Source organism: Ahaetulla prasina, chromosome 17 (genome assembly GCF_028640845.1).
Source record: "Ahaetulla prasina isolate Xishuangbanna chromosome 17, ASM2864084v1, whole genome shotgun sequence".
NCBI classification, from domain to species: domain Eukaryota; kingdom Metazoa; phylum Chordata; class Lepidosauria; order Squamata; family Colubridae; genus Ahaetulla; species Ahaetulla prasina.
The window spans coordinates 7,278,308-7,302,145 of NC_080555.1; the positions used below are offsets into that span (position 1 = coordinate 7,278,308).

Here is a 23,838-nt window from a genome sequence, read left to right on the forward strand (position 1 = left end):
CGTGGCAGGAAGTTGGAAGTCGCGCAAAAGGGAGGCGAGCTGCTGCAGGTGAGAAGGGAACCGAGCTGAGCGGGCGGGTCACGTGGGCGCGGGTGCGGCGAGTCTCGTGGGAACCGGGAGCACACGCGTGTACCCCAATCCGGGTCTGACCTCAACTCTGCCTCGGGGGTGGAGATTTCAGGAAAATCAGCGGCCGCCTGGCTGGAAACCCTCTGGCTTGCAGTCCGCCTCGGGGTTGTTGTTTTTTTTTTAAAGGCAAGTTTCTGGTCCTCATGGTTTTGAGCGGAAGGTGGGATTTAACCGCAGAGGAAGCTGGATCTTGGAGAGCACAATTTAGGATGGGCAGCCTTGTCTGGCGAAGGGATTCCCAGCATGTTGGAACCTGGAAATGGCTGGCTGGGAGGGAAGGGAAGGGAAGGACTTTGTCCCAAAGGTCCTTTTTTTTTTAAAAAAAATTTTCTTTGATGAGTCTAACTGGACTTTCTGGTTTTTTTTTCCTTTGAGGATGTTTGCTTCTCTTGCCCAAGAAGCTTCTTCCGCTTTCTGACTCCCAATTCCCCCCCATGCAAGTCGGAGCCTGAAGAAGCTTCCTGGGGTGAGAGAAGTGAAACGTCTTCGAAGACAAAAAAACCCAGAAATTCCTTGTTGGGGATGGGAAGGGGGGGGGGGAAGCACATTTGGGACATCCGGGAGCTTGGATGACTTGAGGATCTCCATAGACATTGAGGGGCTTAACCTGGCCCTTGTAAAGCCCTAAAAACTACCCTCCTCTTCATGTTAAAACATGGGTTTTAAGTGGGTTTCCCCCCCCCCCTTTTCCAGCTTTAAAGCAACAGATTTTATGTCTGGCAGTTGCTGCTTGAATTCAGGAAGAATCTGAGGTATTGGGGACGTCCTAAGGAAAGAGGGGCCCCTCCTTCCTTCCTTCCTTCTTTTCCTCCTTCCTTTCCTCCTTCCTTCCTTCCTTCCACCCACCTTCCTTCCTTTCTTCCTTCCTTCCTTTCCTCCTTCCTTCCTTCCTTCCACCCACCTTCCTTCCTTCCTTCCCTCCCTCCCTCCCTCCTTCCTTCCTTCCTTCTTTTCCTCCTTCCTTTCCTCCTTCCTTCCTTCCTTCCTTCCTTCCTCCCTCCCCTTCCCGTATCCTGTATTTTATGAATAAATAGCTCAAGGCAGCAAACATATCCAATGCACTTTCCTCTTCCTATTTCCCCCACAACAACCCTGTGAAGTGGAATGGATTGGAGAGAGGGACTGGCCCAAAGTCACCCAGCTGGCTTTCATGCCTAGGGCGGGACTAGAACTCACCATCTCCTGGTGATTGGCCCAAAGTCACCCACCTGGTTTTCATGCCTAAGGCGGGACTAGAACTCACCATCTCCTAGTGATTGGCCCAAAGTCACCCACTTGGTTTTCTTGCCTAAGGCGGACTAGATCTCATTGTCTCCTGGTGATTGGCCCAAAGTCACCCACCTGGTTTTCATGCCTAAGGCGGGACTAGAACTCCCCGTCTCCTGGTGATTGGCCCAAAGTCACCCACTTGGTTTTCATGCCTAAGGCAGGACTAGAATTCACCATCTCCTGGTGATTGGCCCAAAGTCACCCACCTGGTTTTCATGCCTAAGGCGGGACTAGAACTCACCGTCTCCTGGTGATTGGCCCAAAGTCACCCACCTGGTTTTCATGCCTAAGGCAGGACTAGAACTCACCGTCTCCCAGTTTCCAGCCTGCTGCCTTAACCGCTAGACCAAACTGTCTATCTTTATAATAAATATGTTTTTTTAAAAAATAAGAAAGTACATACCGTAACTGGGCTGAAGGAAGACATCTCGGCTTCTCCCTTTTCCAGGTTGGCATCATGGTGGACTCCCACTACGTTTTGCCCAACGACGTCGGGATCGCGATGCTGGATTGCGCCGAAGCGTTTGAGCTGCTGTCCCCGGAAGAGAAACTCTATGCTCATTACTTGTCACGAGCTTGCTGGTATGGCGGACTGGTGGTCCTGTTGCAGACGTCCCCGGAATCTCCTACCATTTACGTCCTCCTCTCCCGCATCTTCCGAACCCAGGACCCGAGCAAGTTACAAGAGGTGGCCCGTTCGCTCGGCATCACAGATGAAGAATATCAGGTAATCAACCAATCGGAATAAGAGCTGGAAGGGGCCTTGAAGATCTTCTAATCCAGGGGTCAGCAACCTGCGGCTCTGGAGCCGCGGGTGGCCCTTTCATCCCTCGGTTGCGGCTCCCTGTCACTCAAAATTATGCGGCACAACCGCCAATGTGCGACACCTGCAGACACGCGATTTTATTGAGCTTTTCAACCCCCCCGGTAGGCCAACCATGGATAAATCCAAGAAAAGAAAAGTTTCAGAAGAAAACAGGACGTTTAATTCAACTACATATGCTAGTTTTGTGGCTGCTCAAGGAATAGTCAGGCACGGGGCTGGGTTTTTGTGGCTCCCGGTGTTTTCTTTTCCGTGGGAAACGGGTCCAAATGGCTCTTTGAGTGTTTAAGGTTGCAGACCCCTGTTCTAGTCCAACCCCCTACTCGAGCAGGAGACCCTATACCAGGGGTCTCCAACCTTGGCAACTTTTAAGACTTGTGGACTTCAACTCCCAGAACCCTGGGAGTTGAAGTCTACAAGTCTTAAAGTTGCCAAGGTTGGAGACCCCTGCCTATACCATTTCAGACAAATGGCCGTCCAATCTCTTCTTAAAAATCAATCAATCAAAATAGAGCTGGAAGTGTCCTTGTGGGTCTTCTAATCCCAACCCCATGTTCAAGCAGGAGACCTTATACCATTTCAGACAAGTGACTGTCCAGTCTCTTCTTAAAGACCTCCAGTGATGGAGGCACCTACAACTTCTAGTGGCAAGCTGTTCCACTGATTAATTGTCCTCACTGATAGGAAGTTTCTCCTTAATTCCAGGTTGCTTCTCTCCTTGATTAGTTTCCAGCCGTTGCTTCTTGTCCTGCCTTCAGGTGCTTTGGAGAAAAGGTTGGCCTCCTCCTCTTTGTGGCAGCCCCTCAAATACTGGAAGACTGCTATCATGTCACCTCAGTCCGTCTTTCCTTTAGACTGGCCATACCCAATTCCTCAAACGTTCTTCATATGTTTTGGGTCTTCATCATCTTAGTTGCTCTTCTCTGCACTTTTTCCAAAGTCTCAACCTCTTTGTTGTAATATGGTGACCAAGTTGAATGCCGTATTCCAGGTGTGGCCTTACTAACGTTTTATAAACCGATACTAATGCAACAATATAATAACAGAGTTGCAAGGGACCTTGGAGGTCTTCTAGTCCAACCCCCTGCTTAGTACCTCACGTGATTGTGATTCTATGCCTCTGTTCGTGCAACCAAGGATCGTATTTGCTTTTTTGGCTGCTGCCGCACACGGCTGGCTCGTGTTTAAGGGATTGTCCACTAGGACTCCAAGATCCCTCTCGCATTTATGGTTTTTGAGCCAGGTTTCACCTGATCTGTACTTCTTCCTTTGGTTTTTCTTACCTAAGTGAAAAAAAGAATTCCCTTTCTCCACTTTAAATTTCATGTTGTTGGTTTGGGCCTATTGTTCAATGTCTGTGAGGATCCTTTTGGATCCTGAACTTGTCTTCCGAGGTGTTGGCTATTCCTGCCAGCTTAGTGTCATCTGCAAATTTGATGAATTTCCCTTCTATCCCCTCATCCAAGTCATTTATGAAGCTACGGAAGAGCGCTGGATACAATTTTGTGGTAAAGTACTAGAGATTGTTTTTCTTTCTTTTCCTTTCTTTTCTGTTGACCGCAATTTTTGTAAAAATTTAAGCTCTGGTTTTTAAATATTTTTAAGGCGAATAAAATGGAATTCTTCCTTGCAGGCGTTTCTGGTTTACACGGCGGCCATTTATGCCAATATGGGCAATTACAAGTCCTTCGGTGACACCAAATTTGTTCCCAACCTTCCCAAGGTGAGCGCCAAAAGAGAAGTATAATGGGTGGGATCAACTTTTTAACTTCTACCCTTCAGCCAATCGGAAAGCTCCTTGAGCCTCATTGGGCAAGGGGTTGATAGAGGGGGCGGAGTCTTGGCAGTGGCTCCACCCCTCTTGGGCCTTGAACATTTTTACTTTGATATTTATTGTCTTTTTTTTTTTACTCAGATTCATTTTTGATTTCTTTATTTTCATTTTCATTTTGTTTTAATTTTTTTTTCATTTTTCATGTTTACTTTGATTTCTGATTTTTTTTTTTTTTTTTTTTTTTTCCCCCTCACTTTCAGTTTGGCTTGCTTTTAGTTTTCGTTTTATTTTCATTTTTATTTCCTCTCATTATTCCTCTCCTCGTCTTTATTTGTATTTTATTTCAGTTTTCCACCATTAATTTGAGTTCTTGTGTTGTCGTTTTGGTTTTCTTTTAGTTTTCTTTTTCTTTTTATTTCTTTCCATTATTCCTTTCCTCATCTTTATTTGTATTTCATTTCATTTGTTCCGTTGTTAGTTTGAGTTCCTTTGTTTTTGTTTTTGTTTTGCTCGAATTTCAATTTTATTTTATTTTTCTTTTGTCTTTCTCTTCGTTTTTCTCCTTTTTCATATTTATTTTGATTCTTTTCGCTTTGATTTTTCTTAATTTTTAGCAACAGCAATAGCCCTTAGACCTATATACCCCTTTACAGCCCTCTCTAACTGGTTTACAGAGTCAACATATTGCCCTCCAACAATATACCGTATTTTTCAGACTATAAGACGCACCTAAATTTAGAAGAGGTAAACAACAACAAAAAAGTTTTTAGCCTCCACATGCCCTATTTTCTGCCCTTTTTCAGGGTTTTTCCATCCTTTTTTTGGCCCATTTTTTTTCAAAAAAAATGGTCCAAAAAAAGCCTCAAAAAGAGACCAAAAAAAGCCTAAAGACAGGCCAAAAAAAGCCCTGAAAATGGGCCAGAAAAAACCTCGAAGATGGGCCAAAAAAAGGCCGAAAAAAGCCTTGAAGATCGATCAAAAAAAGCCCCCAAAACAGACTGAAAAAAGCCCTGAAAACAGGTTGAAAAAAACTTCAAAAATGGGCCAAAAAAGCCTTGAAAACAGGCTGAAAAAAGCCTCAGAGACGGCCCAAAAAAAGCCTCAAAGACAAGCTGTAAAAAGCCCCAAAAATGGGCCGGAAAAAAACCTCGAATATGGGCTGAAAAAAGCCTCCAAGACGGACCAAAAAAAGCCTCGAAGATGGGCCGGAAAAAGCCTCAAAAACAGGCAAAAAAAAGCCCTGAAAACAGGCTGGAAAAACCTCAAAAACGGGCTAAAAAGCCTTGAAAACGGGCTGAAGCAAGCCTCAGAGACAGGCCAAAAAGCCTCAAAAACATTGAAAAAAGCCTCAAAAATGGGCTGAAAAAAGCCTCAAAAACAGGTCAAAAAAAGCCTGGAAAATGGGCCAAAAAAAAGGGGGCTGAAAAAACCTCAAAAACGGGCCGAAAAAAGCCGAAAAAATGGTTTGAAAAAAGCCTCAAAGATGAGCTGAAGAAAGCCTCAAAAAACGGGCTGAAAAACCTCAAAACGGGCCAAAAAGGCCGAAAAAGCCTTGAAGATCGATCAAAAAAAGCCCCCAAAACAGACTGAAAAAAGCCCTGAAAACAGGTTGAAAAAAACTTCAAAAATGGGCCAAAAAGCCTTGAAAACAGGCTGAAAAAAGCCTCAGAGACGGCCCAAAAAAAGCCTCAAAGACAAGCTGTAAAAAGCCCCAAAAATGGGCCGGAAAAAAACCTCGAATATGGGCTGAAAAAAGCCTCCAAGACGGACCAAAAAAAGCCTCAAGATGGGCGGAAAAAGCCTCAAAACAGGCAAAAAGCCCTGAAAACAGGCTGAAAACCTCAAAACGGGCTAAAAGCCTTGAAAACGGGCTGAAGCAAGCCTCAGAGACAGGCCAAAAAGCCTCAAAAACATTGAAAAAAGCCTCAAAAATGGGCTGAAAAAAGCCTCAAAAACAGGTCAAAAAAAGCCTGGAAAATGGGCCAAAAAAAAGGGGGCCGAAAAAACCTCAAAAACGGGCCGAAAAAAGCCGAAAAAATGGTTTGAAAAAAGCCTCAAAGATGAGGTGAAGAAAGCCTCAAAAAACGGGCTGAAAAAAGCCCCGAAAACGGGCCAAAAAAAAGGCCGGAGAAAGGCCCAAAAATGGGGCGTGTGGAGGCCAAAAAAAAAATGGCGGTGGGTGGGTGGGCGGGGCTTCAGTAATATTCGGTCTATAATAGGGGTCTCCAACCTTGGCCCCTCTAAGACTTGTGGACTTCAGCTCCCAGAGTTCCTCAGCCAGCTTTGCTGGCTGAGGGACTCTGGGAGTTGAAGTCCACAAGTCTTAAAGGGGCCAAGGTTGGTGACCCCTGGTCTATAAGACGCACAGACATTTTCACCCCCTTTCGGGAGACCAAAAAGCGCATCTTACAATTTTACCCACCTTGGAAGGATGGAAGGCTGTGTTAATTTTGACTCTACTTTATCTTTTTACTTTTATCCCTTTTTTTTTTTTCCTAGGAAACACTGAAAAAGCTGGTGTGGGCGAGCCAGGCGTTTTTGCAAAACCCGAAAGAGATGGAAGCTTTGTGGGACAGCTGCGAGAAGCTAATGTACTCTCTGGAGCCCCTTCAGAGGCATTTAGGGCTCAGTGGGGAGGTATCGTCCTTGGGCCCATCTTGGCCCCATTTCTTGGGGGTGGGGGGAAGGATTGGCCGTTTGGGGATGGAACTCTGACATCCCTGCCTACAATTATCAGGATACCTATCCCCCTATCTTCCTTGTCTTTAGGGGGTTTCTACGTACTTCTCTGCAAATTGCTCCATGGAAGATGCGAAGCTGGCACAGAAATTCCTGGATTCTCAGGTACCGTAGGAGTCCTTGGCTGCATCAACAGAGGGATAGAATCAAGATCAGGTGAAGGGTTAATGCCACTTTATAAGGCCTTGGTAAGGCCACACTTGGAATATGGCATCCAGCTTTGGTCGCCACGATGTAAAAAGGATGTGGAGACTCTAGAAAAGAGTGCAGAGAAGAGCAACCAAGATGATTAGGGGACTGGAGGCTAAAATATATGAAGAACGGTTGCAGGAACTAGGTATGTCTTGTTTAATGAAAAGAAGGACTAGTGGGGACTTGATAGTCTTTCAATATCTCAGGGGCTGCCCCAAACAAGAGGGAGTCAAGCTATTCTCCAAAGCAGGGGTCTCCAACCTTGGTCCCTTGAAGATTTGTGGACTTCAACTCCCAGGTTCCCTCAGCCAGCAAAGCCGGCTGTGGAACTCTGGGAGTTGAAGTCCACAAGTCTTAAAGAGACCAAGGTTGGAGACCCCTGCACCAAAGCACCCAAAGGAATGGGTGGAAAAAGGAATGGGAAGGAATGGGTGGAAACTCATCAAGAAGAGAAGCAACTTAGAACTAAGGAGGAATTTGCTGACAGTGAGAACAATCAATCAGTGGAACAACTTGGCCACCAGAAATTATAAATGCTCCAACACTGGAAGGTTTTAAGAAAAGATTGGACAACCGTTTGTTTGAAATGGTATAGGGCCGTGATGGCAAACCTATGGCACCAATATTTATGGGCACATGAGCGTTGCCCTAGCTCAGTTCTAGGGCGCATGTGCGTGCCAAACAGCTGAATTTGGGCCTTCCGGACCCACCAGAAGTTGGAAAACGGGCTGTTTCCGGCCTCCGGAGGGCGGGCGGGGGGAGAGGCCATTTTTTTAAAAAATTTGCATTTATATCCCGCCCTTCTCCGAAGACTCAGGGCGGCTTACACTATGTTAGCAATAGTCTTCATCCTATTTGTATATTTATATACAAAGTCAACTTATTGCCCCCAACAATCTGGGTCCTCATTTTACCTACCTTATAAAGGATGGAAGGCTGAGCCAACCTTGGGCCTGGTGGGACTCGAACCTGCAGTAATTGCAAGCAGTAATTTTCGCCTTTCCCAGGCTCTTAGAAAGCCTCTGGAGCCGGGGGAGAGCAAAAAACGGGCCTACCGTGCCATTGTGTGCCAAAAGTTGAGGTAGCATGGGTCGCGTGGGGGGGGGCACATTAAATTATGGGTGTGGGCATGCATGCATGTGACCCCTGTGCTCCCCCCGCTTTTGGCACGCGATGGCAAAAAGGTTAGCCATCACTGGTATAGGGTATCCTGCCTAAGCAGGGGGTTGGACTAGAAGACCTCCGAGGTCCCTTCCAACTCTGTTGTTCTATTTTCTGAAAGACTGGAAACTTTAGGCATGAAAGCCATTTGGGTGACTTTGGGCCAGTCCCAGTGGTGGGATTCAAGTAATTTAACAACCGGTTCTCTGCCCTAATGATTTCTTCCAACAACCAGTTTGCCAAATCGTTCAGAAAGTTAACAACCGGTTCTCCCGAAGTGGTGCGAACTGGCTGAATCCCATCACTGGCCAGTCCCCTCCCCACTCTCAGCTCAACCCACCTCACAGGGTTGTTGTTGTTGTGGGAAAAATAGGAGAAGGAAGGGGTATTTAGATGTTGTTCACTGTGTGGAGTTATTTATAAATACAATAATGACAGGCTAAAAATAAATATGTTTTTCCAATGCTTTTATTCTTTCTTCTGTAGAACATCAGCGCATACAACACCCGGCTTTTTAAAACAGAAACCGGAGGGAAAACGAGCTACGAAGTCCGTCTGGCTTCGGTCCTTTTGGATGGTAATGGCTGGAGCCCCCCTCCACCCCTTCTTGTCCCTCTTGTTTTGAGTGCAATGGTGGACCCCTAAAGAAAGAACATTAATGGCATTAATTAACATTAAGAACATGTCTCTAAGACCTGAATACGTTTAGGTAGCCCTCGACTTAACCACCTGTTATTTAGCACAATTAATTAACAAGATACCTTGTCATTCCTTGTCCTCATCTATTTACTTATAACATTTTCATGTTATTCTTTACCACCCAGAAGGTATAGGGCCATGATGGCGAACCTATGGCACACATGCCACAGGTGGCAAGCAGAGCCATATCGGTGGGCATGCGAGCTCAGCTCCATTTGCGCATGTGGAGCTGATTTTCGGGCCTTCTGGGCCCCCCGGAAGTCACGAAACAGGACATTTCTGGCCTCCGGAGGGCCTCGGTGGGTGGTGGGGAAGGCTGTTTTCGCCCTCCCCAGACTCCTAGAAAGGCTCTGGAGCATGCAGAGAGTGGAAGATGGGCCCACCGTGCCATCGTGTGCCAAAAGCGTGGGGAGCGTGGGTGGGTCACGTGCATGCGCGGGGGGCCGGGACGCATAAGAATTATGTATGTGAGCACGCGTGCATGCGACCCTCCCCCCAAGCTCCCCCCGCTTTTGGCACACAATGGCAAAAAGGTTAGCCATCACTGGTATAGGGGATTGCCAATTAATAAATAACCCATCCAGAAATAAATTATATATCTATATTTATATCTTTATCTCTACTACCTATCTATAAAATTTCTATATGGGTCAGCACATATATTTTTTCCCCATATAAATAAATTATATATACATGTATCAATTTTATACGTATATACATATATATGTGTGCGTGTGTGTGTGTGTGTATAGATATATCAATTATTTTTTTCCGACATCACTATTTATGTCTCTGATACTCTGGCTCCATTACAGCCATAAGTAGAGGACTAATTCTGTTCTGTCCTTTTCTTAAGTCAAGGAGAGAGAAAATATATATATTTTCAATTTTATATATACCCTGTTTCCCCTAAAATAAGCCCTCCCTGAAAATATTTAAATGCATGCACAGCCAGTCCCCACCATTTCCTCTGGTTTCCTCCATGCGCCCCAAAATAATAAGACCTCCCCAAAAATAAGGCCAAGCGCTTATTTAGGGGTTCAAAAAAAATATAAGACAGGGTCTTATTTTCAAGGAAACATGGTATACATATATCAATTATATTTATACATATTTCTCTCTATATATCTATATCTATATCTATATATAACTATATCTATATCTATCTATATCTATATAATCTATATCTATATCTATCTATCTATCTATCTATATATATATATGTAGGTCTTTGGTTATTCGGGTTTTCTCCCACGTAAAATTGGAAGTGTCTTGGTGACATTTCGACGAAGTCAAACACGAAGCCAAACAACAGCAATGCAGCTCACCAGCTCAAATCCCCCTGCAACTCAGACTAATCTGAGCACAACCAAGCCCCCAGCCAAACAGGACACACCCCCAGCCAATCAGAGCACAAAACCCCCCCCATCCAATCAGAGCACAGCCAAGCTCCCACCCAATCAGTTCAAACCCCCACTAGCAGTTAAAAAGGAAGAAACAGCTGCAATCACACATTGCTCCCAGAAGCACGAAGCTGAAGCCTGAAGATGACGAATGAGACTTCGTCGAAACGTCGCCAAGACACTTCCAATTTTACGTGGGAGAAAACCCGAATAACCAAAGACCTACATACAAACATCCGCGAAAACCTCAGAAAACATATATATATATATATATATATATATATAGTTAGTCCTTGACTTACAACCACAATTGAGCCCAGAATTTATGTTGCTAAGTGAAAAATTTGTTAAAGTGAGCTTTGCCTCATTTTACGACTTTTCTTGCCATGTGAATCAACTGCTGTTGTTAAATTAGTAACCCGGTCGTTAAGTGAATCTGGCCTCCCCATTGACTTTGCTTGCCAGAAGGTCACACAAGGGACACTGCAACTGTCATAAATGCGAGTCAGTTGCCAAGCCTCAGAATGTAAATCATGTGATCGTGGCGACCCTGCAGCGGTCGTAAGTGTGAAAAGGGGTCATAGGTCATTATTTTTTTTCTGTCAGGTTGTAACTTTCAGCGGCCACCAAATGAACCGTCGTAAGCCAAGGACTACTTGTATGGGCCGGCACATCTTTAAAATGCTGAATTCTGTCTCTCTTTCTTCAGAACCCCAACTTGATGAGATGTCGGTCAAACCGAAGCAATTCCAGTTTGAGGGTTGCACGTTTACTGTCACGCGAGGCGATTACAGCCCAATTCTGCAGAGGGTTGTGGAGAATTTGCAGAAAGCGCAGGTAAGGGACGAGTGGAACGGATTTTCTGTTGATCTTGGTTAGCAGCTCTCTCTCCGAACAAAAAATCTCAATCTTGTGAGCTCCTTTTTTTTAACCCATGAGGTCTTCAAAGCAAACACAAATCCTTCCCTCATGTCTGTGGAGATTCTCAAGTCATCCAGGTCATGGTTGTCCCAAGAGGCAACTGGACTTCCTTGTTTTTAATTTGAAGACGTTTCCGTTCTCATCCAAGAAGCTTCTTCAGCTCTGACTGGATGGTGGGGAATGGATTGATACTCCTTGCAGACAACTGGTCATTTGCATCCTTTTAGAGGGTCGTTGAGGCCACTTGGAGGTTTATCTGTGTCCTCAGGGTCACCTGAGTGGGGCAAAATGGTATGGAGTCTTCTTGCAACTGCTGAAAGGACTGTATTGTAGAACAGGAGATTGGTGGAGAAACAAAACAGCCATTTCACAAACACATGGCACAATATAGGAGAACAAACCCATCAGGACAAGATTCGGCAGTTTGTCTACATTTAAAAGGCCACCCTTTTGAAGATAGCAAAGTCCACATTCTGGACAGAGAGGACTGCTGGTTTGAAAGAGGAGTCAAAGAGGCCATTGATGTCAAAATTGAACAGCCCTCTCTCAATAGGGATACGACATCACCTATCTCCTGTCTACAACACAGTCCTTTCAGCAGTTCCAAGAAGGCTCCACATGATTCTGTCCGGGGATCAGTGTCCTTCAACTCTCAGAATACCCCACACATCAATTCTGGCTAAGGCATTCTGGAAGGTGAAGTCCACCCAACTTCAAATATTTAAGGTTGAGATGAGTGGAGTTCAACTCCCAGAATTCTCCAGCCAGCTTGTTTTGAGATGAGTGGAGTTCAACTCCCAGAATTCCCCAGCCAGCATCAATTCTGAATAGAGCATTCTGGGAGTTGAAGTCCACATATCTTTAAAATAGTTAAGGTTGGGATGGGTAGACTTCAACTCCCAGAATACCCCACACATCAGTTCTGACTAGAGCATTCTGGGAGTTGAAGTCCACCCATCTTAAAATGACTCAGGTTGTGATGGATGGACTTCAACACCCAGGATACCTCACAAATCAATTCTGCCTAGAGCATTCTGGGAGTTGAAGTCCACCCTCTTAAAATGACTTTGGTTGTGATGGATGGACTTCAACTCCCAGGATACCTCACAAATCAATCCTGACTAGAGCATTCTGGGAGTTGAAGTTCACCCATCTTAAAATGACTTCAGTTGGGATAAGTGGACTTCCACTCCCAAAATACCCCACATGCATCAATTCTAGGTAAGGCATTCTGGGAGTTGAAGACCACCCATCTTAAAAGATCTAACTTTGAGAAGCAGTTCTCGACAGCCTCTCTGTTCCTTCACCAGCAACATACCGCGAGGCCCGTTCAGACGGAAATGTTGAAGCACTACACAACCAGCTTCCAGCAGGGCTCCATCCCAGCTCATAAAGAGGGGTCTCGCTCCTGGATTCGCGACAAAAGTCCCATCGTGGAAAGGTGAGCTTTGGCACTGAAAAAAGTAACTTATGACCATTTTTCATACTTAATGACCATTATAGCCATCCCTATGGTCACATAAACAAAATTCAGATGCTTGGCAACTGGTTCATACTTATGACGGTTTGCGGTGTCCTGGGGGTCCTCTTGTGACCTTCTGACAAGCAAAGTCAATGGGGAATCCAGATTCACTTAACAACGGTGTGACTAACTTAATATGTTGGACACAATTGTGGTCATAACTCGAGAATTACCTGTATAGGATAGACAGCCATTATCAGACCTGAAAATAAGATAAATAAAAATTAAATTAAATTGAATTTAAGAAATTAAATGAAGTTAAAAAATGAAATGCAATCAGAAATGCAATCAAAATGAAATTAAACAGAAAATGCAATGAAATAAAAATTAAAGTGAAATGGATTAAAAAATGAAATGAAAAATGTAATTCAATAAAAAGGCGAAGTGAAATGAAAAATGGTAACAGAATAAAAATAAAAATGAAATTAAATTAAAAAATGAAATTCAATCAAAATGCAATTAAAATGACATGAAATAAAAAGTAAATAAAAATTGAAATAAAAAAATGAAATAAAATTAAACGTAATAAAATTTAAATAAAATTCAAAATTAAATAAAATGAAACAAAATTTAAAAATGAAGTGAAATTATGGAAAAAATAAAATAGAATAGTAGTGTATGTATATGTCTGTTGACACTTCTTGTCCAATTTTCCTCCACAGCTACATTGGTTTTATCGAGAGCTACCGAGACCCCTATGGTTCCCGGGGAGAGTTTGAAGGTACTTCCTTTTTGCCATGTGGGAATCTTTGAATCCAGTCCATTTACATGGACTTGAAGGGGGAAGATTGGAGACAGTCAAGGAATCATTTTGCCAGTCCCCATTAAATCATGAGCCTCGAACCAAGCTTCAAAAGAAATCCAATTATTTATTAGGAGCTTCATGTCAGCACGTTCCAAGTGAAGGCAACTCTGACCCCATGTAATTTAAGCCCCAATCATGACCCTGTTTCCCCCCCCCTCCCCCCAAGGTGTGTCATCAATCACATTCGCCACCGGAGCAATTTCGCGGGTTGTAGAGATCACTCCCTTCTGGCCGCTGTGGGTAACCCTGGGAGACAGCCTTGAGAAAGATATGTCTGGAATGTACTTCTGTTTTTGGCTGCCGTGCTGCTTTGTTGGTTTCCCCTCCCCCTTGCCTACGGCCAGGGATGTTTTGTGCGTTGACACTCTTTTTGAGTGAGGAAGAAACCCAGAGCTATGGTTCTGTTTCCCACAAATCAGCTGAACCTCAATTCTTCCCGCTCGAGCGCCAAAAAAAAAATAAAATGAACCTGCTTCAGAGAATTTGCAAGAATGCAAGAAGCCCCCTCTGGTTTTTTGTTCATTCTGATCTCCGTCTTTTTCAGGTTTTGTGGCTGTGGTGAACAAAGCGATGAGCGCCAAGTTCGCACAGCTAGTGGCTCAGGCCGAACAGCTCTTGGAAGAACTGCCTTGGCCACGCAGCTTCGAGAAGGACCACTTCCTGAAGCCGGATTTCACTTCCCTCGATGTGCTGACTTTCGCAGGAAGCGGAATACCTGCCGGCATCAACATCCCGAATTGTAAGGCTGTGTGGATATTTTGATTTTTTTTTAAAAAAATAAATTGTTAGCATTGTTTCTCTTACTCTTTACATTTTTTACTTTTATTGTATGAAATACATTAAAAAAAAACCAAAAGAAAATAGGAAATTAAAGGCGGGAAAGGGAACAAGAGAAAGGGGGTGTGAAAAACAAATGGGAAGAGAAAAAGAAAGAAAAGGGGACATTGACTTCCAAACTCTTCCTAGCACAGTTACAAGATAAAAAAAATTCTGTCAAGGAGGGAGGGTGCTAAATGCACTGTTGAAGTTTAAAGCTTGACATAACAAAGCCAAAGAATAAGGTGTGTTAGAAAGTTTTGATTTAAAACAAAAAGTGCTTTTTCTTGTTTAGTGCTTTGGTGCGTTTTTTAAAAGTTTAGTACTTTGAGGGAAAGGGGAGGGTTGAAAGAAAGGCAGAAAGAGAGGGGGAAAAAACAGTCGTGAAATCCAATTTTTTTTTACTACCGGTTCTGTGGGTGTGGCCTGGTGGGCGTTGCAAATGCCCATTCCCTCCCCAATCGTGGGGGAAGGATATTGCAAAATCTCCATTCCCACCCCGCTCTGGGGCCAGCCTTAGGCGGCATTTGCTGGTTCTCCAAACTGCTCAAAATTTCCGCTACCGGTTCTCCAGAACCTGCTAGATTTCACTCCTGAAAAAAAAAAAATTTTTCCCTCCCCTTCATTAAGGCCAAAGAATTTGAAAGAATACAATAAATTTTGTAAATAAACATGGTGACAGTTCACAAAGCTTACCCCGGTGCAAATTAGAAATGCATACTATTTCCATAGCGAGGAAGATAAAAGCGGGAACAGTTAAACTGATTATTTCATTTAAAGAGGAAAATATTTTCTCATTTGGATATCGCTTCTGGAATTTGTGCTTCTGAAGTAAAAAAAAAGAAAGAAACTTTGATCTTGGTTTTGTTGATTAGAAAGACTTGGTGTTGTAGAAATGGCTGGTTATATATTAATAATATAAAAGCAAAAAAGTTGAGGTTGGAGTGTTAACAGCAGTGTTTCCCAAGCTTGGGTGGACTTCTACTCCCAGAATTCCCCAGCCATTGTGCTCTTAATATCTGGATTTGGGGCAGAAAAAATTTCCCTTTTCTCTGCTCTCAGCCAACCCAGCTTCTATTGGGCTGAGGATGATGGGAACTGTGGTCCACCCCTTCTTCCTCCTTCTCCTCCACAGATGACGACATCCGCCAGACGGAAGGATTCAAGAACGTCTCGCTGGGGAACGTGCTGGCGGTCGCTTACGCCACTCAAAAAGAAAAACTGACTTTCTTGGCAGAAGAGGACAAAGTACGGCGTGTGTGTGTGTGTGTGTGTGTGTGTGTATGTGTGTGTGTGTGTGTGTGTGTGTGTGTCGGAGGACATGATAGGAGAAAGCGGGACTCGGTGGGAAGAGAAAAACTTGAATTACAGTCCTTTAAAGAAAGAAAGTAATTAATTAATTACTTTCTTTAAAGTAATTAATTGCAATTAAAGAAAAAATTGCTGAGCTTGTCGAACGAAAGGTCGGCAGTTCAGCGGTTCGAATCCCTAGTGCCGCCGCGTAATGGGGTGAGCTCCCGTGACTTGTCCCAGCTTCTGCCAACCTAGCAGTTCGAAAGCAGGTAAAAAAAATGCAAGTAGAAAAATAGGGACCACCTTTGGTGGGAAAGGAACAGCGTTCCGTGCGCCTTTGGCGTTGAGTCATGCTGGCCATGTGACCACGGAGACGTCTTTGGACAGCGTTGGCTGTTCGACTTTGAAACAGAGATGAGCACCGCCCCCTCGAGTCGGAAACGACTAGCACATACGTGCGAGGGGAACCTTGACCTTGATGTTTAAAGAAAAGCCGCAGGGCGTAACAAAAACCAGTCCTTTCAATCTGTAGAGGAATGGCAGAATAATCAAGTTGGAAGGGATCTTGGAGGTCTTCTAGTCCAACCCCCTGCTAACAACAACTGTGTCTTTTGCAGGATCTCTACATCCAATGGAAAGGACCTTCTTTTGAAGTCCAAGTTGGCCTCCACGAACTTCTCGGTCACGGCAGCGGGAAGCTGTTTGTCCAGGTAAGACCTGCCTGTCTCTCTAACCGTTCCCCAAAACTAGAATAGAATAGAATAGAATAGAATAGAATAGAATAGAATAGAATAGAATAGAATAGAATAGAATAGAATAGAATAGAATAGAATAGAATAGAATAGAATAGAATAGAATAGAATAGAATAGAGCTGGAAGGGAGTTTCGAGGTCTTCTAGTCCAACCCCCTGCTCAAGCAGAAGAACCTGTACCATCTCAGACAAGTGACTGTCCAGTCTCTTCTTAAAAACCTCCAGTGATGGAGCGCCCATGATTTCTGGTGGCAAGCTATTCCACTGGTTAATTGTCCTCACCGTTAGGAAGTGTCTCCTTAATTCCAGGTTGCTTCTCTCTTTGATTAGTTTCCATCCGTTGCTTCTTGTCCTGCCCTCCGGTGCTTTGGAGAATAATTTAACCCCCTCTTCTTTGCGGCAGCTCCTCAAATACTGAAATACTGCTATCATGTCACCCCTAATTCTTTTCTTTAGACTATCCAGACTCAAAACCTACATCTGTTTGCTTTTCTAGTATTTTTAGCCTCAGGGCTGGATATCTTCCAGGTGTTCAGGTGCCACACCTGTAAACCTCTGCGGGTCCTCCTTTCCCCAATTACTTTTTACTGCAACAATATTGCTTTGACATTAATTTTAGAACATAGAATTCTTTATTGGCCAAGTGTGATTGGACACACAAGGAATTTGTCTTTGGTGCATACACTCTCAGTGGGCATAAAAAGACAAGATACATTCGTCAAGAATCATAAGGCACAACACTTAATGATAGTCATAGGGAACAATTAGTCAATCAAATCATACTAGGAAACAATATAAGTTGTAAGGATACAGCAACAAGTTACAGTCATACAGTCATATGTGGAAGGAGATTGTTTCCTTCATTATATCCAATTAATATAGTTATTACATACTTACGCTCATTTATATGCTTATATATTATATAGTTATTTCTTGCTTATGCTTATATATACTGTTGTGACAAAATAAATAAATAAAAAATAAAATAAATAAAGAGATGGGTGATGGGAACGATGAGAAGACTAATAGTAATAATAATGCAGACTTAATGGATAGTTTGACAGTGTTGAGGGAATTATTTGTTTAGCAGAGTGATGGCATTCGGGGAAAAACTGTCCTTGTGTCTAGTTGTTCTGATGTGCAGTGCTCTGTTGCATCATTTTGAGGGTAGGAGTTTATGTCCAGGATGCGAGGGGTATGTAGAATAGAATAGAATAGAATAGAATAGAATAGAATAGAATAGAATAGAATAGAATAGAATAGAATAGAATAGAATAGAATAGAATTTTTATTGGCCAAATATGATTGGATACACAGGGAATTTGTCTTGGTGCATATGCTCTCAGTGTACATAAAAGAAAAGATACCTCCATCAAGGTACAACACTTACAACACTTAATGATAATCATAGGGTACAAATTTAACCCTTACTGATAAAATACTTAATGATGGTCATAGGCTACAAATAAGCAATGTAGATATTTTCACAGCCCCCTTTTTGACTCATGCAGTATAACAGGTCCTGAATGGAAGGCAGGTTGGTAGCCATTGTTTTTTTCTGCAGTTCTAATGATCCTTTGAAGTCTGTGTCTGTCTTGTTGGGTTGCAGAACCAAACCGGACAGTTCTGGAGGTGCAGATGACAGATTCAATAATTCCTCTGTAGAACTGGAACAGCAACTCAGGATCGGCATTTTAACAGCTTTCTCTCCCCTCCCCCCCTCTTCCTACATAGGATGATTCGGGGGCTTTCAACTTTGACAAGGCTGCCGTGATCAACCCGGAGACGGGAGAATTGGTGAGGATGGACAGAGGGGCGGGTTAGATGGAGATCGCATCTATCCTGGCTAGTTGCGTCAGGGGTCCCCAACCGCCCTGGGCCATGGCCTGTTCGAAACTGGGCCACGGGAGGGATGGGGAAGAGAGCATGCGGGAAGCTCCACTCGCGCGAGTGGCCAGCAAGCACGTCCGCGTGTGCAAAATTTATTCACATGAGTTTACAACAGTTCACTAAATGAACTCTTGTAAACCCAGGATTACTGTTCTGACCTAGGCATTCCCAAGAGCACGAAGCAGACTCCTTGTCCCGACAAAAAACCCTTTTTATTAAGTTACTGTGAATTCCTCTCATTCACATCCAGCAAAGTCTTTCAAGGGAGAATTTACAGTCACAGACCTTATCTGGCTTGGAGAGCTGCCAGGCCGATATCTTCAAAATTTGGCAAGGAGTCTTGGAAAGTCAGGAACCAATTAAGCGAACTAATTGTCTCCTGCAAACTGCCCTCCCCTTTTGCTTTTCTTTTTTTCCCACTGGGAGGGGCCGTTCACCGTCCACCTGTGGCTTTACTCCTGAGTCGACCCTTGTTCCTTAGCTGTTCCCTTCTCTTGGCAGCTCTGCACATGTGCACACTGGGAAGAGGCTCCAGCTGTTGTTTTGCCCCACTGATGTCCGACTCCGAAGGCAGTTGACAATTGTCAGACGGCCCTGGCCCCCTTTCTGCCTCTGACGCAGAGCACTCCTCAAAGCCTTTCCCAGACTCCAGGACTGACCCATGTTCCTCCCCAACCTCCTCAATGTCTGAGTCTGCCACCAGTTCGCTGGCCGCTGGCGGGCTACAACAATTACCTGTAGGGGTTTTGGCTTAGGAAGGACAAAATTTTGGGGAACGCTGACTTAGAATGACGGTTGAACCTTCCATCATGTTTTTCTCTGCTTACCCCCTGCCCCCCCACCACCCCCACCCCGGTCCAGATTCGGAGTTGGTACCAAGGGGGCGAGACCTGGGACAGCAAGTTCTCCAGCGTGGCTTCGAGTTACGAAGAGTGTCGGGCAGAATGCGTGGGTCTCTACCTCTGTTTGAACAAGGATGTGCTCCGGTGAGAGATTGAAGAATGAGGGGGTACCCTCTGAGCTCCGGGAAATCCCTTGTTTTTTTGTTTTCTTTAAACATTTATTTGAAGTTTTCTTTTCACACCATACGCATTTTGTGGACAGTGTATTGACTGGGTGAAATCTTTTTTAAACCACGCTAACAATAATAATGCAAATAAGTAGGTGTAACCCTAATCTTCCAACTTCAACAATACAATTCTCTCTTTAGAATGCTTCATCGTTTTTCCCATTAATTCATTTAAACTTAAGATTACATTTCTGTGCGCCGTGTATTTGTTAAACCCTACTAAATCACCAATATTTAATATTTTAAGAATTACTCATTATTCCACCATAACTACAATATTCCAAGTGGGTAGGATTACTAATAAAGCCAAATATTAAACAATATTTGGAGGGTAGCTGCAGAAAATCTGAATTGCGATACAGAAAGAGGCAGATAGTTGTTGTCTTCGACTTAACGACCGCAATCGAGCCCAAAACCTATGTTAAGTGAGTTTTTGCTTCATTAAACGACCTTTCTTGCCACCATTGTTAACTGTAGTTGTTCAGTTGCTAACGCGCTCGTTAAGTGAATCGGGCTTCCCCATTGACTCTGCTTGTCAGAAGGTTGCAAAAGGGGATCACATGACCTGACATGACACAGCAACGGTCGTAAGTATGAACCAGTTGCCAAGCGTCTGAATTTTGATCCTGTGACGGCAGGAATGTCGCAACCGTCCTAAGTCACTTTTTCCAGTGATGTTATAACCTTGAACTGACACTAAATGAACTGTTGTAAGTTGAGGGCTACCTGTACACACAATATCCTCCCGTAGTTGAATGTTGATTTAATATAATTCAGCAGTGTTAATTTCCCACCCTTTGCGAAACAGGCCAAAAGAATTTTAAAACCTACTAAAAGTACTAAATCTGTTTACAAATTCTTAGCCTATCGCTGATATACCGTGCTACATCAATAACAAAATAATTAACAGGAAAAGCAATAACAGTAAGCATCTCACAGAAAAGTAATAAGAATTATTAACAACGGTTACATAGAATTAATATGGTAACTTTTTGAAAGTTCTTATTGATTTCAAAAAAATAAGATGAAAGAGAAATATATTTGCATTTATCGTTTTTTGTCCCCTCTTAAACTGGAGTGTTCATTTTCTTTCTGGCTTTGTCAGGATCTTTGAACTAAAAGGGGAAGATGCTGAAAATGTGATCTATATTAATTGGCTAAATATGGTGCGGGCGGGACTCCTGGCTCTGGAATTTTATACCCCCGAATCTGGGACCTGGCGCCAGGTAAGAGTTCCAATTTCAGAATTGTATTTTCTTGGTGTTTCAACGTGCCCCATTTGCAAAAGACAGAAATATTGGCATTATTATTATTTACTTTATTCATGAAACAAGAAACTCCGTCAACTGAACATTCAAAAATGCATCACAAATACCATTGACTGATGCTAATGGTTGATACGGGTTGCTGCCAGCGTCCCAGGTATCACCCAAGTACTGTCTTAAGATGTACGATGTCCCAAGTAGCAGTTTTTTGCAGTTCCGCTGGTGTTATTGCAGGAAGCTGCAATTTGTTGATGTATCTTATAAAATTATTATAATTATTATATAATTATTAAAATTATTATTATTACTATTATTATTAGATAATTAAATGCTGTTTTCTCAACCTTGGCAGTTTGAAGATGAATGGACTTCAACTCCCAGAATTCCCCAGCCAGCCTATCGGGGGAACTAACCCTTGAAAACCTTCACTAATGATAGTTTGTTATTAACTTTATGTTTTCTTTATTTGTAGATCTTATTTTTGCCCCCAGAGCAGAAGCACCAGGGTGTTTCCGGGTTGAATAATATCAAACTTATATTTATTTTATAAATGGGTGAACCATAACGGCACCAAGTAAGAACAAAATACATCCATGTTCCTAGGACACTTACTGAATTATTGACAATACAAAAGTTATATTTTGATTTCTATTGGATTTTTTTTTTTACTTATTGCCCATGTTATTTATCTATTTCTATTGTGATTTTATTCAACGTTGGCTTTATCATTTACCGAGTTATGATTATTCCTCCTTCCCCTGCCCCCGTACTGACTAGGGAATTCTGGGAGTTGAAGTCCACCCATCTTAAAACTTCCTGCTTGCAGAATTCTGGGAGTTGAAGTCCACCCATCTTAAAACTTCCTGACTGCAGAATTCTAGGAGTTGAAGTCCACCTATCTTAAAGTATTATGGCTAAGGAATTCTGGGAGCTTATTTCCACACACACACACACACATTTACTGAGTTATGATTATTCCTCTTTCCCCCGCCCGTACCGGCTGGGGAATTCTGGGAGTTGTAGTCCATCCATCTTAAAACTTCCTGACTGCGGAATTCTGGGAATTGAAGTCCACCCATCTTAAAGCCTGTTGACTGGGGAATTCTGGGAGTTGAAGTCCACCCATCTTAAAGCCTGTTGACTGGGGAATTCTGGGAGTTGAAGTCCACCCATCTTAAAACTTCCTGACTGGGGAATTCTGGGAATTGAAGTCCACCCATCTTAAAGCCTGTTGACTGGGGAATTCTGGGAGCGGATTGCCAACATCGAACCCCTAAAGTAGATCTGGAATTTGGCTTTGCTCTCTTGGAAATTAGCACGCCGATTCTATTTTCCAGTCTTGCAAGAGAGGGGAGCGTGCAAAAGCGCCTCGCGCCCGTTACGACTCTTGTCTTCCCTCCTGATGTCTCGTGTTGTCCCCGTTTCCCTCCCACCCCACCCCCCATATCTCTCCCAGGCTCACATGCAAGCCCGCTTTGTGATTTTAAGAGTGCTGCTGGAGGCTGGAGGGGGACTGGTGTCCCTGCACCACACCACGGGGGCCGACGGCAAACCCGATGCGGTTGTCTTGCTGGACCGCACCAAGATCACTACCGTGGGAAGACCAGCTCTGGAAAGTTTTCTCAGGAAGCTGCAAGTAAGTGAGGCTATTGTTGTGACCCAGGCCCAAGTAGGGACTAATAAACTTAGTCCGTGGAAAAACAGTCTTTATTCGAACAGCTGGGAATTACTTCATACAACTCAAAGTAAAACAAATGCCTCCCAACACAAATTCCTCAATCCACCAGAAGTTGTAAATGCTCCAACACTGGAAGTTTTTAAGAAAATGTTGGATAACCATTTGTCTGGTGTTGTGTTTCCTGCCTAGGCAGGGGGTTGGACTAGAAGGCCTCCAAGGTCCCTTCCAACTTGTTATTCTATACTATTCTATTCTATTCTCCTATTCCTATTCTATTCTATTCTATTCTATTCTATTCTATTCTATTCTATTCTATTCTATTCTATTCTATTCTCCTATTCCTATTCTCTTCTCTTCTCTTCTCTTCTCTTCTCTTCTCTTCTCTTCTCTTCTATTCTATTCTATTCTATTCTATTCTATTCTAAAAGTGATAATTTTAGCAAGACTTTTCCTTTCTTTCCAGATCCTGAAATCAACCGCCGATGTCGAAGGGGGACGGAAACTTTATGAAGCCTATTCAGCTGTGACAGACGACAAACCGGAACGCTTTCTAAGCCTACGTGACACGGTGCTTTTACGCAAGGAAGCTCGGAAGCTCTTCGTCCAAGCCAACACCACACTGGAGGGTAAGAAGGCCGGGGTTTGAACCTGGTTTACGATTTCTCGGGGGGGGGGGGCGGTCCAACGTCACTGATTTCACTCGGTATGTAAAACCTCAACGCTCTTAAATCAGGATATTCCAGAGATTTCCAGTGTGTGAAGGGTTTTAGAGCTGATCTCCGTTCAGGAAGGGACACCTGATTGCAATTCAGCCACTTGGCTCGCATTTACGACGGTCACAGCATCCTGGGGTGGGGTGAAGGGTCACTTGATTGCCAGTTGCGGCCTTCCCAGTGGCGCAGTGGTTAGAGGGCAGTACTGCAGGCTACTTCTGCTGACTACAGTTTGGCAGATGGAATCTCACCAGGTTCAGGGTTGACTCAGCCTTCTGTCCTCCCGAGGTCGATAAAATGAGGACCCAGATTGTTGGGGACAAGAGTCTGACTCTGTAAACCACTTAGAGAGGGCTGGAAAACACTGTAAAGCAGTATATAAGTGCTCTTGCCCTCCCTCCTTCCCCCCTTCCTTCCGGTTGACTCAGCCTTCCGTCCTTCTGAAGTTGGTAAAATGAGGACCCAGATTGTGGGGGCAAGAGGCTGACTCTGTAAACTGCTTAGAGAGGGCTGTAAAAGCACTGTAAAGCGGTATATAAGTCTAAATGTTATTGCTATTCACATTAAACATTGTCCCCAGATACATTTTTGGAGTCCACGACCAAGGAAAAAAGACGATTGTGTGTGTGTGGGGGGATTATATATCTTAATCAGAGAAGTGGGGACAGAAATTTTTTTGTCATTTTTGCCGGCTGACTCAGTCCCTCACTCTCTCCCCTTCCTTGCCCAGGTGGCAAAGTCCGACTGACTCAGTACGAAGCCAGCGCCGGGGGTTTGATTTGTTCCTTCTCCGAACGCTTCGCCAAAGACGCCGAGATCCTCGAACGGGAATTGCTGGAGCTGACACACGCAGATGCTCATTTTTGGGAAAGTTAAGGCTGCAGGGCTGGTGGGAGGGTGGGTGGGTGGGCCTGGGTGTTCTCCT

At 43.8% G+C, this 23,838-nt stretch overlaps 1 protein-coding gene across 3 annotated transcripts; it reads left to right on the top strand.

Moving 5' to 3' along the window:
* Positions 1-23,802, top strand: DPP3 (dipeptidyl peptidase 3). 3 transcript variants are annotated; one of them, XM_058160262.1, is made up of 18 exons: positions 1-48; positions 1,847-2,125; positions 3,855-3,944; positions 6,495-6,632; positions 6,765-6,839; positions 8,574-8,664; positions 10,899-11,026; positions 12,421-12,551; positions 13,295-13,353; positions 13,982-14,176; positions 15,389-15,501; positions 16,164-16,256; positions 18,033-18,095; positions 19,050-19,174; positions 20,363-20,483; positions 21,979-22,158; positions 22,664-22,826; positions 23,644-23,802. In XM_058160262.1, exons 2-18 carry the CDS (start codon positions 1,856-1,858, stop codon positions 23,787-23,789), a joined length of 2,181 nt encoding a protein of 726 aa, XP_058016245.1. In that variant the 5' UTR covers positions 1-48; positions 1,847-1,855; the 3' UTR covers positions 23,790-23,802. The 3 variants fall into 3 exon arrangements, with proteins under 3 accessions (XP_058016245.1, XP_058016247.1, XP_058016244.1); XM_058160264.1 differs by lacking the exon at positions 1-48 and adding an exon at positions 68-255; XM_058160261.1 differs by lacking the exon at positions 1-48 and adding an exon at positions 840-881.
* The last annotated feature ends 36 nt before the right edge of the window (positions 23,803-23,838 follow it).

Excerpts from the sequence above, each read along its gene's own strand:
- DPP3 (XM_058160262.1), top strand. The coding sequence starts at position 1,856 with ATGGTGGACTCCCACTACGTTTTGCCCAACGACGTCGGGATCGCGATG. Across the intron at positions 2,126-3,854 it reads TCACAGATGAAGAATATCAG|GCGTTTCTGGTTTACACGGC; the intron begins GTAATCAACCAA and ends TCTTCCTTGCAG. Across the intron at positions 19,175-20,362 it reads TTGAACAAGGATGTGCTCCG|GATCTTTGAACTAAAAGGGG; the intron begins GTGAGAGATTGA and ends TGGCTTTGTCAG.